This window comes from Nestor notabilis, unplaced genomic scaffold (genome assembly GCF_000696875.1).
Source record: "Nestor notabilis isolate BGI_N333 unplaced genomic scaffold, ASM69687v1 scaffold11707, whole genome shotgun sequence".
Lineage (NCBI taxonomy): Eukaryota > Metazoa > Chordata > Aves > Psittaciformes > Psittacidae > Nestor > Nestor notabilis.
This window is the reverse complement of record NW_009936101.1, coordinates 1-11,872: the sequence shown is the minus strand read 5'-3', so window position 1 is coordinate 11,872 and position 11,872 is coordinate 1. Positions and strand designations below refer to the sequence as shown.

The 11,872-nt window shown below is 40.1% G+C and overlaps 1 protein-coding gene across 1 annotated transcript; it reads right to left on the bottom strand.

Moving 5' to 3' along the window:
• Positions 1 to 1,429: 1,429 nt before the first annotated feature.
• Positions 1,430 to 8,051, bottom strand: EIF2S2 (eukaryotic translation initiation factor 2, subunit 2 beta, 38kDa). The gene is made up of 8 exons (XM_010018172.1): positions 7,871 to 8,051; positions 6,814 to 6,917; positions 5,735 to 5,870; positions 5,323 to 5,423; positions 4,780 to 4,928; positions 3,756 to 3,812; positions 2,673 to 2,758; positions 1,430 to 1,899 (listed from the first exon to the last, which is right to left on the bottom strand). Exons 1-8 carry the CDS (start codon positions 8,049 to 8,051, stop codon positions 1,724 to 1,726), a joined length of 990 nt encoding a protein of 329 aa, XP_010016474.1. The 3' UTR covers positions 1,430 to 1,723.
• Between the last annotated feature and the right edge of the window lie 3,821 nt (positions 8,052 to 11,872).

Sequence of the window (11,872 nt, the reverse complement as noted above, 5' to 3'; positions counted from 1 at the left end):
ATTCACTTCATCTCTTTGATCCAAATATACTGAAGTCAAACTTTGTATTTAATGCACTAAAATACAGCATGGCCATACTTTTTAAGGTACGTTACAGGTATCTGACCCAGGTAAAAGCAAGCATTTATAAGCAGGAAGTATCATTGTCCTCAGCTACTTTCAGTGTGTCCCAACAAGTCACCAAAACAAAAAGGCAACTAGCACCTCTCCAAAAGGTTTTACTTCCAACAGGAGAATGCCTATTTGCTAGAGAAAAAACAAGAATACAACAATAATGTTACAAGAGGCACTGATCCTGGCTTTATTCACTTAAAGATACATCCAACATTAGTTATAGCTCACTTGAAATTCAAAATGCTTTTAAGAAACCAACCATAAATCCTTGATTTTTGCCTTACAGTGCTGTCAAGTTTTCAAATAGCAAGTAGGTGACTTCCCAGCAAGACTGTGTTCTGTATTAACATACATACAAAGATTAAAACTTGGTAGAAACCCTTCAGTTTCTGATATTTGATGAAATGCATTCAGCATGATGACAGTTTTCTCTGGGGAGGCTACTCCGCTTACCTGCAGGGATGGGTGCCTGGGGTCCTGAGCTACTACACCATATCCTTGGCAATGTGAAAGAAAACTGTCCCACTTGGGGTACTCAAGAGGGACTTTCCTCCCCAGTTGCATCTTTGTACTTGGCAGCTGTAACAAAATCTCTACAGCACTAGGAAAGAAACTAGTTAGGACAGCACTGGGCATGTCCCCTAGAAGTACCAATACTGGCTGCTAGCAAAGAGAAGTGCATGTTAGGAACAAGAAGCATAATGTGTTAGTTTAGAACTCAAACTACTTGGCAGTATCTTCTGTAAATTTTATGTAAGACAGTGTGTTGCAGCCATCATAAAATGATGTTACTGACATTTAAGTTTTTTTGCTGCATTTAGTTAGATTCTTTTTAAAGTGAAGAGTGCAGGACTTAAGAAATAGAAACATTTCTTCTCTATTAGAAATTGCAAAATCAAGTACTATGACACTATGAAAGCTTACAGTACAGTTCATCAATTCTGTGTTAAAATTCAGCATCAATATGGTGTCTGAACTATCTCAGAGCTACATTCTGCCTGATTAAGCAGTTATCAACAAGTCCTGATGTCACTTTTTGTGCAAAATGCATCCCCTATAAATGTGGCTATAAAAGCATGAGCAGTTCTCTCATGCTGGTGTATCACCCCTGTGATTTTCTGTGTCTGGTTTCTCTGTTTAGTGATAGCCTAAACGAAAAATAAGCTTGTTATGTAAAAGCAAAATAAGCTTTATCTTAAACTTTATTCTGGGTCTTGGACATAGTTCAGTGACATGATCTGCAGAACAACACACCAACCATTCCCATGAGCTGTTTAGAAGAGGAAACTGAAGGAAAAATCCAAATCATAGACACTCACTGTTATAGTATCTTTAATTTATCTTGTGTTTTACAGAACTCTGAATGGATTAAAAAGCACCTCCTTTTCCATCACGTTCCTTACAGTTGGTAAAATATATTCAATGAGCAAATGTATGTGAACAGCTTGAGGATCTGCATCTTGCAAGGATTTCACAGACCAATCAAAAGCCAAATTTCTTGTAGTTTTTACAATCTTGTTTTAATACAATGGTAAATCCATTCCGATTGTAAACCTGTCCAGTCATCTCTCCCCAGAACACTTTGCAAAATCCAGTGTTGATTAGCAAACTAGTTAGCTTTGGCACGGAGCTGTGCTCTCTTGCCTGTGACAGCCTGGAAACCAGTTTTGATGCTGGCGACGGAGCAGCGAGAGTGGCAGGTCTCACACTGCAAGAAATATAATCTGGTGTCCTTCTGTAGGATTGTGTCTGGTGACCGACACGTATGACAGGTGACATACTCCTCTGCAGAAAAGGAATTAAGTGGCAGTTAAAAGATAATGCATTATCAGCAAAGTCACCACTTCTTCAGCCTTCAGTTTAACAGTTGCCTTGAAAGGCTGTTAAGCGCGTTCCCTAACTTAGAAGTGGCTTACTATGATAACCACAAAGGCTGAGGCAACCTAAAATTCCCTTTAGTTCCCAAGTTACTAAAGACTAGGTTTCAGATGGAATATTATGCACTGACACTGGTGCTTTAAAAACAACAGCCACTAGTTAAGACTTCCTACCGACGTTCACTAACTTACTCTGCTGAAACAGCAACTCTGGGACAGAGAGAGCACTAAAGAAGTACATTTTGTTACATATAATCTGTAGTACTTTGACCAGAAGTCTGTGACAGGCACTATCTATTTGTTAATTAGTATGTACAACAAGCTAAAAATCAAACTAAACATTTAAATAACACAAAATTAACATTAAAATTAACAATTACTGTTTTCCGCAGTCCTCAAAGCCAAGAGATGAAAATCAGAAGCAAACAAACCATTCCCAAATGCTTTTGCTGTTTTCCTTGGTAGGTTTTAGTGCTGGGACAGAGACTGACCTATGTGCTTATGATAACCAGGGCGCAAGAACCACCTGCACTTGCATTATTCCATTATAAAGCAGCAGCAAAGTTGTAGCTTCTTAGCACAGAACCTCCACAGCATTCACACACTCATGGGCCATATATGGGCCACTGGTCATCAAAAAGGCTCAGAGAAATCAGTAGTGGATAAGGGAGTTCTACTTACTGATATATCTTCTCAAGACATTTTCTATCTGTTTTTGCTGGAATCTTCCTTTGATTACAAGTTGGTTGTTACCATCTATTGAGCCACTAATTTGAAAGAAAAATCAATTACTTGATTTGCAGAAGATGTCAGGCATTAATCAAGTCATGAAGCAAGTTTAAAACAACACAAAGCAAGATAATGATGCATTCTTCAAGGTAAAAATAAGCCAGAATTATTTTGGGGGGAAAATGCAACGTTCTGAAGGCACTTAAAAGCCTACAGGAAGTTTTGCCCAAGCATAACCCTCACTGCAGTAAAAGCAAACTCCAGTAGAGATCAGCCTCATAGTTAAGCTACCAAATCAGAAGAGCTTTACAGAACTGGGAATTAATACCTGCTTGTCTCATAGAAGTGACCAAGACAACTCCCTAGTAAGGTTAATATGAATAGCCATTTGGATGTAGTAAGTTCCATGGTTTTTCACATTATGGTTTCTAAGTCATCTGGAGCTGAAGAGACTCCAAAGCCCAATCAAATGGGCACTTGTTATATACATGTTGCAATTAAACTCCTTGATTCTCTGTGTCTACGTATAACATTGTAGCCTACAACAGAGCAATGACTACACAACCAGAAAGTACACCACCACAGCATGACATCTTCAATAAAGTTTTATGCTAAGACAGGTGGATTTAACTGCAGCATTAGACAGAATAACTAAGTAACAGGCCCACAAGACCCAATGTTAGGAAGTCGGGCATTCTCTCTTCCCTGGCTACCCATCATCTGCCTGAGGTTGAAACAAGCCACAAGGCCATCCTCAGCAACTGCGACAAACAGCTCTGCTATCAGAGCATCTTTGAGAAAGGTCCCAAAGAGGGAATTCAGAGCCTTTTCCAGACTGTTCCCTGGGACTTAATAGTTTGCATCTGTACCTCTTCCCTAAGACAGTATCTCTTCAATCACCCAGCACAGCATCTAAGTGCAGGAAAGAAAAGCCTAACGTTCAAGCACATACAGAGACCTAAACCCAAGACAGTATCAACCATGCTGCCCATGCTTCCAACATGCACAAGCACATATACAGCTCAGTAGCCTTACCTTGTACCCAATTCTGCCAACAAAAATGCCAGGAGATGTTTTGGCTGACGATGTAATCTAAAAATAAAGTACGAATATGTTTAACCTTTCCCCTCCAGAGAAATGTGGTATTTATACAGGACTGGCAGGCTAAAATGATCTTATCACATTCAAAAGGGGGCAGTGCCAGAGGGCCTGTGCCAAAGAGCATAGGCAGACAATGACTGAGAAAGCTGAACAGTCCACAGAGAAACCCCACCACCACCCACCCCAACCAAACTCACAGTAACTATTAAAACTAAGTTTTCTATTTGAGATTTTTCCATTTTTATTCTCCAGTCCCCCCGCCATTCCCTGAAACAAGTACTACTAGCCACCATTAAAAATTCACTTTAGTGTACTACCCAGATCCTCAGTATGATTTATTTCATCAGGACTGTTTTCTAGCACACTTACGAAACAAAACCATTATGCATAAAAGAAAGTATGCAACCAGTATGAAAACTAGTATGAAAAGTATGAAACCAGTATGCATACTTGTAAAACAAAGTGCCCACAAAGAACAGAACTGCCTTCAAAAGAAATAATTAAGACACAGAAAGCACTGCAGAAAACAGTGGTGGAGGGGAAAAATACTGATCTCCAGAGCATTTACCAAGAGACAAGTATATAGAGACAGCTCAAAGAATTTTCCCCACCCTCTTGCCCAAGACTTGCAAGTAAGTATCACTGGTGATCCTGCTACACTGGACAGAAGAGGCAGTGAACTCACAAAAGGTTTAGTTTCAGCCCATGAGGCCCATGTAGCAAGACTACCATTTTTGTAATTTAAGTATAATATAAGAAATTATCTCAATAAATCATCTTCATAAATAGCTCCTTACAGAGAAATGCAGAAGCAATAAGCAGTAGGACTGAAATTACTGTGAGCTTACATCTGGTTTGCCATTCTTTGGACAGAAAACATGCACTCAACAAACACAACAGCCAACAGCACGGAAAAGTGCATTTATCTGCTACTCGTGGGAGTAAAAGGGGAACTTACAATTTGCAGATATCTGTGAAGTTGACAAAAGATGTTTTCTTGGTCCCTACTCTTACAACCTGTGGAGGCTTCATGACAAATTTCCGTTTTTCTCCAGCTACCATATCTGGGTTTTTTTCCCGCATGATGTTAAATACTCTATTGAGCAGCTGCCAAAAGAGGGATTCACATCAAGGTGAGTATCTTGTAGTTCTCAAATCAAGTACATCACTTCTAAAAAACCACCTGAAACAGTGTTCACAGTGAGTATTAGACCGTCTTTGCCCATTAGCATTTCCCCACATGCTTTTTAACACACGTTTCAAAACGTTCTGATAAATGCAAAACATAAGAAGCTGTTTTCCCCAAGTGCTTACTTCGTATCTACAAGTGCCTCAAACTATTTGCAGAGGTATTTTAACTGTCACCAATATTGCCCTCTACAAAAGTTAATTGTGATACGAGCTTCTGACTACAAGTTCTTTAAGTTAGAAATAGGACACATGAGCATAAGGCTCTGCTCTACTGCTGCACATCAGTGTGGAAGAGACTTTTGAACATTACCTCATCGTATGTGTAGTCTCTTTCTGAGCCTGCCCATGCAGGTCCTGACTGAAGGCTAAAAGAAATTCCATCATCTTTTTTGCTATCTTCATCCTCAAAAGCTGTAAAAGAAAGTTGTTTGGGATTCATTAAGAAAAGAAACATTCTTTAACCTCCTGCTTACATCATTTCTAAAGGTACATCAAAGAAGATTCCACTACAATGTGGACACAAGACTTCTCTGTCTGCCTCCAAGAGACACCAGCAGTTATGGAAAATTGATATAGTGCTTTTATAGATCATTTTTCTGATAAATGTAGTGCTACAGGTAATAAATCTTGAAACAAAAAAGGCACTTGAACAGAACTTATTCACCTACAACATGGGCTATATTTCACTTTCAACATCTTGTTGAGGTGGATTACACTTTTACCTTCATCCTTCTCCATTATCTCATCTTCATCTGGAAACTTCACATTCTTCTTCTTCTTCTTTTTATTGCCCAGCATGATATCAAGGTCATCTTCAGGTTCTACTGCCTCGGGCACATCTCCTTCAATTTTCAAGTCCTGCAAAGAAACAGTTCACAGTAGTAAACAAAAATCTCCATTGCACAGCACTAGAAAAAATACTAGCAGCACACTGTATTAGATGAGTGCTAGTAATATTCACCACAATCCTGACACTACTGCACTACTACCATGAAGCAGGGCTACATTTTTATCTTCTGCTCTAACTTCTGGCAGGCCAACAACAAGGTCGTGCTATACTTACCTAGAGGTATCAGCCATTTTAGGGCATAAGAGAACAAAACACCCTACATGCCAAGCAGTAAGGCAAGGCACAGCTGTACTACAACCTGCAGCTAGTCCAACTTGTTACCACAACGTAGAGAACTCAGAGCAAATATTTTGTCTGTCTGGAGCAGATCAGAGGGACGTTTTCTTCCCCAAAAGGCAGAATCTAAAGAAGAGGTTTACATGTAACAGTTCTCTGTCCTCTTGCTCTCTGGGCTTGCCAATTACACTGACACATGGTACAAAAAACACAAGCTGGAACAAAACTTTGGGAAGAGTACAGATGTCTCACACACCTTCTGGAACACAGAACAGCTACTAATCAACACTAAAGAAAACACCAGAGTAAAAACAGATTTCTTAGCAGATATATACCCTTTATTTAAAGGGCTGGCCTTTAGAGGACTGTTCTGCACATGGCTTCTAACACCCATTTACTTCTCTTACTTGAAAAAACAATTAACCTTGATGCTAGCCAACACTTACTACAGATGGCAGAATTACTTGCTCGTTGTGCAGATCAGTTAGTTTTTTTCACTTCCTGCAGAAGCAACATGTTCAGCAGAACCTAATACACGGAGAAAACTAAGTTTCATCATTAACTGCACTAAGACACAATGGCAGACTCAGACAGCTCCTGCACTGCCAATCCTGAGACAATGAAAGCAAGAAAGTTTTCAGCCATAGAAGACATGGCCTAGTTATGTAAACAAACCTTTACACCTTCTTCCGCTTCATCTATATCAAATATCTTTTTTGTTTTTTTCTTCTTTTTCTTTTGATTGAAGAAGTTTAAATCGTCCAGGTCATCTGTTGCATCTAAAAAAACCCAAAGGATTGCCAAAAGAGGTGTAACTGCAGGAACAGTTCAGACATTAAGGTTTCTAATTTACATCCAAATGTTCAAAACATTACAGTAAAACATAAGCAATGGTCTGTAGCCCTTACGCATATCCTTCAGGTTTTAAAGAGGTCATTCCCCTCTACCCCCAAATAGCTCAATGCTATTTTACAGTTTCTGCATCTGCTAACTGTATTTTCTTTTTTGGGTTTTTTTTTTGGAAAGTGCTTAATCCTTCTTTCTTGCTATACAAGAGAAACCAGTCACTTGACATTATAGTACAGAAACTTGAAAGAAAAGGAAAAGGAAGCTGTAGGAGGAAAGTACGGTTTCTTTGATCTACTGTAGGAGCCAATTTTACCAACAAACAGGATCTAAGTTAACAGCAATCCCTGAATCAGGTTATCTTGAAATGACATTGGCCTCAATTTAAAAAGCAAGGTTATATCTACAATCAAAAGCTTATTTTCTCAAAGATTCCAAAGAACACTCTAGTTACCACGTTCACCGTTGTCTAATAACCAGAAACCCTTTTAACCATATTTCTGTCATCCACACTATTGCTTAATTGTTCGAATGAAAAAACACTGTAATTGTGGAATTACTGCAACAACTGTATGTGGAAGATTTAAAACTTCATTCTAACTATTTTAGGGATTCTCTTTTCATCGCCTCACACAAAAAACTTTGTTGAGTCTGGACAGTGGAATTTTCATAAGGCACTGGTAGCTTGCTGGATGCCTGCGAGTATGATTTCAGTCAGGAAAGAAATACACCCTCCAAATAGGCAGCAGGGTATTTATTACTCAAGCCTCTAGAAACTCCAACCCCAGCATTATACACTGTGATGCCAAATTCTTGAACTGGGGCTTGTAGTCTCAAAATACAGAACCACTACTTTCGAGGCTTTATCTACGTGGATTCACTTTACCTTTCTTCCTGCTGTCTTCTTCGTCTGCTTCAATATCTTTGTCTTCTGTTGGCTCTGGTTCAACTTCTTTCGTTTCTGACTGCTGAGTCTCTTCTGCTTGTGTATCCCCTCCTTCCTCATCCAACATAAAGGGCTTCTTCTTTTTCTTCTTCTTCTTGCTCATAGTGGGATCAAAAATCATCTGTAAAAGTCAAGAGTTCCTTAGCTGCATAGCAATCACCTACTATTTAACATTTACAACACCTTTAAGTTTCTCTCAACATTCCTTCACCCAAACTGTGCCTTGGCTTCAGTCCCCACTAGGGATTTTTCTAGAGCTGTAACAACGTAATACAAATTAGCTGACTCAACCCAGTGATCAGAGACTTCTTTAAAAATATCATCAACTTACTATTTCAGCTGAAAACATATTAAAATCTTTGACAGACTAGTTACCAACTACTTCTACATTTTACTACCACTATGGACTCAAGTTTTAAAGTAAGACTATGCAGAGCTATCACTGAACCACTCTGCATTAGGAAAAACTTTAAGCACATCTATACCCCTAGAGCCCAAAAAACCTAGAACGGGCTGGTGATACAGCAAGACCTGCATTGGCTCCCAGTGCTACAAAGTAGCAAAGGTTTCATCCTTTTCCCCCTAGATGAGAAACCAAATCTCAGAGATCAAGTGATTAAAAGCTGTTAATGTGTTCTGTAGCCAGAGAAGCAGCTTCATTCAGCTCATCTATGACAAAGACACTAACCCCAAGACTCACTTTTAACCTACTCATCACCTGCAGACCTGAGATATTTAACACATGAGCTCTTTGGTTTTCTAACACAGGAACGTTTCTTACTTTTCTCACTTAAGATGCAAGTTTGACATCATAGCCATTGGTCAGCTTTGTTACATACCTCTGGCCATATTTTCACACCACAGTATATATTTAATACATTAAACCATTTTAGACACTTTAATGAGACTCTTTCTCCAGTTTTTCTTATCAAGTAATTGAAGAGTGTTCTCAGAAATAGTTAAAATTCAGCATCATGAATACCCTCACTCCTGAAAATACCACCCCTTCATCAGGGGACCAGTTCTCCAACTTCTTGGTTTGCTGCACCCTGACAATTCAGCAGTGAGCAATCTTTTCCTCACACTTGTCATTCTCCTATATATGGTATTCTTGTGACATTCTTCCAATTTTGGGGGACTTATATGTTTCATAAAGGCTCTACTGAATGCAGTAAACTGCACCTATGGGTGTATGAAGCACAGCATCATGGGACACTGAAGCTTGAGGCTTTGAAACTGCTGAGTGTGCTTTTCGTGGGGGACACTGTGCTAGAATGATTTTCAAAACAGTTCTGCCAGAGGGTTCTCTCTACTGCTCAAACTCACGTATGAATCATGCTCTTGTAATGCACAGCAATCAAAGAATATGCACAACCGGTTATGCTGTCTGCTGCCTTCCTCTTGTAACCTCCACAGTCTGCTGGAACAGAAGGAAAGCTGCCTGCACCAGCAAGAGTTCACAGCCTTGGGAACAAGCACATGAGCACCACTTTCAAGATCATGACTTTGCAAGACTATGAAGTTTCATGTTTACTTAGCCATGTGAGAACATGTAAGATTATGCTTAGATCTTAATTTCTAAGAAGGAATCAGCCCACCAGCCCCAAATCACTCTTCTCTGTGAAGAGAAAAACATCTTTCATTCTGAATCACCATAAAGCGTATCTTGTGTCTATGGGAGACAGACTATGTCTTCAGTAGTACCACACTAACCTGAAGTTAACACACAAGGACAACTTCTGGATGCAGGAGATACTTTTGATGTTGAAAAAACAATGTAGCTGGCCTTGAATAGTGCACTGCTCTGAAGGTCCACTCCCTTCAGCCAGGTCAAGACAAGCTTCTGCAAACCTAAGACCTAGCTACAACATGCTAACGGCTCTCAGGAAACTAATTTAAGAGTTCCACAACCTGCAAAGGAGGTCTGCGTTCATCAAGGCCTTCAACGAAAACAAAGCAGGGGTCTTGGGTCACACATGCTTTAATAAATCACAATATAAACTAACTAGCCTGATAACCAGGCTAGTCTGTGGCTTGCCTTTCTGACACAGACATTTCAGAAGTTTCTTTGTTCCTTGTCTCCATGCAGTATGTTTGACTAGTCGAAGCATTATGATACCATTTAAGCACTGAAAAACTGTAGAAAGTTGCAGGCCCTCTACTGAAAGGCCTGTTGCTCCCAACCCAAACACACCAAACCTATGCTTTTCCTACGTAGACACAGTTATAAATTTCTTTCGTGTTTCTGCTCTCAAAGCCAAATTCCTACATGGGGTCTTCTGTAGACCACACAGTTCCTTCTCATATCAAGCTCTATATCCACCCACTCCTTATTTCAAATGCCTACACAGTCAAAATCCCAACTTAAATCCCATTTCATCAGTCTGAACAAACACGCATGTCCATAGGCTCGTCTACAAAGCAGACAGCAACTCTGCACTGATCAAGTTCGTTCAGGTAACCTTACACCACACTGAGGTGATGTCTATGATGGAGTGCAAAGTTATTAAGACTAATTAAGACCCAAACCCTCTGGCTGCGCGAAACAGGAGCATTATCCAGTATTATTTCCTGAAGCTTCATAAAACTACAGGGCCAGAACTTTTAGATACCTAGTAGACAGCGCCTGTATTGCCTCTGCTATGCCATGCTTGGACAGTAGAGGTTTCTACCAGAGTGTGTACACACCTCTGAAAATTTTAAGCTATGGTCCAATGCAACAAAACAATGTTTTTAAGTATCTATACCAGTTCAAGGTGCAAGTTTATCTTCATGTGTCTTCACCCTCCTCAACTTCATAAGACTGTTGACTTTAAAGTTTCACCAACTTAACGTCAGTAACAACTATTTGGCTCCTAAGAATCAGAGATACAGAAGTCCCAGAAGGCCTATGCACTTACTCTCTGTCTCATACTTTAGCCAGAAGAACGACAAGCAACAGCTCAACTATGATATCTGCTACCAATTTTACTCTGCCTGTCTGCTACATAAGCAACCCAGAGATGTAACTTTACTATAGTGTTCAAGGCCAAGTTGGACACAGGGGCTTGGAGCAACCTGCTCTAGTGGAAGGTGTCCCTGCCCGTGGCAGGGAGTTGGAACTGAATGAGCTGTAAGGCCCCTTGCAACCATAACCTTTCTATGATTCTATACTAGGTATTCCTGATGACACCTTAATGTCAGAACAAGTGCATTATGCAAGAAAAATTATTTTACTGACACTTAAACCAGAAACTCCAGATGAACTTCATGGACCTACGATCACCTGGGACAGAAAGCATCTGATGCAAGGATTCCTGGGTCTTAATTTCAGGAACCAGAGTACGACCTAGGAATTAGAACTGCAGTCCCAAGGACACAATTAGGCATAAAAATGCAGTACATTCATCCCAGATGCTAAAGCAGCTGAATAGTCAGTCCCAGCTACCATTAAAGTAATTATTACACTAGTTATCCTCTATTATGTAGGACAAACTATGACTTGCCTGTGTCCAAGGCTAGAGCCATCACTTTGCTCAGCAGAAAAAAAGCCACACAGGTATTTCAAACGCCACCAGGAAGAAGATACAAGACCAACAACAGCCATCTCAGTGCAGCTTCCCACATGCTATAAAGTCATCCAGGCAGGGTGCTTAAAACCTCATACATGTAAAGCTTTCCCTTTCCCCATGAGAGCAACAGAAATGAGGTTAGTAAAGGTGCCAGCATCTACAACACTTGAAATGTTTCTCAGAGACAGATGTATTTACTTCCCTGGAAGTGTACCTAAGCAAACGCCTAAGAAAACCTGAAGTTACCGTTTGTTAAAAAGTAGGTGTTTAGCTCTCGGGGTTAAAACAGAAGATACTGGAACTCCAAGCAGGGGCAAGCAAGCTGACTAAATGCCAGGTACCGCAAGAAGAGCGCGAAACGCACTGAGAAGAGGTGGCGGGGGACCCTGCC

Excerpts from the sequence above, each read along its gene's own strand:
- EIF2S2 (XM_010018172.1), bottom strand. The coding sequence starts at position 8,051 with ATGATTTTTGATCCCACTATGAGCAAGAAGAAGAAGAAAAAGAAGAAG. Across the intron at positions 6,918-7,870 it reads AGAAGACAGCAGGAAGAAAG|ATGCAACAGATGACCTGGAC; the intron begins GTAAAGTGAATC and ends GGGTTTTTTTAG. Across the intron at positions 5,871-6,813 it reads AAGCGGAAGAAGGTGTAAAG|GACTTGAAAATTGAAGGAGA; the intron begins GTTTGTTTACAT and ends GTTTCTTTGCAG.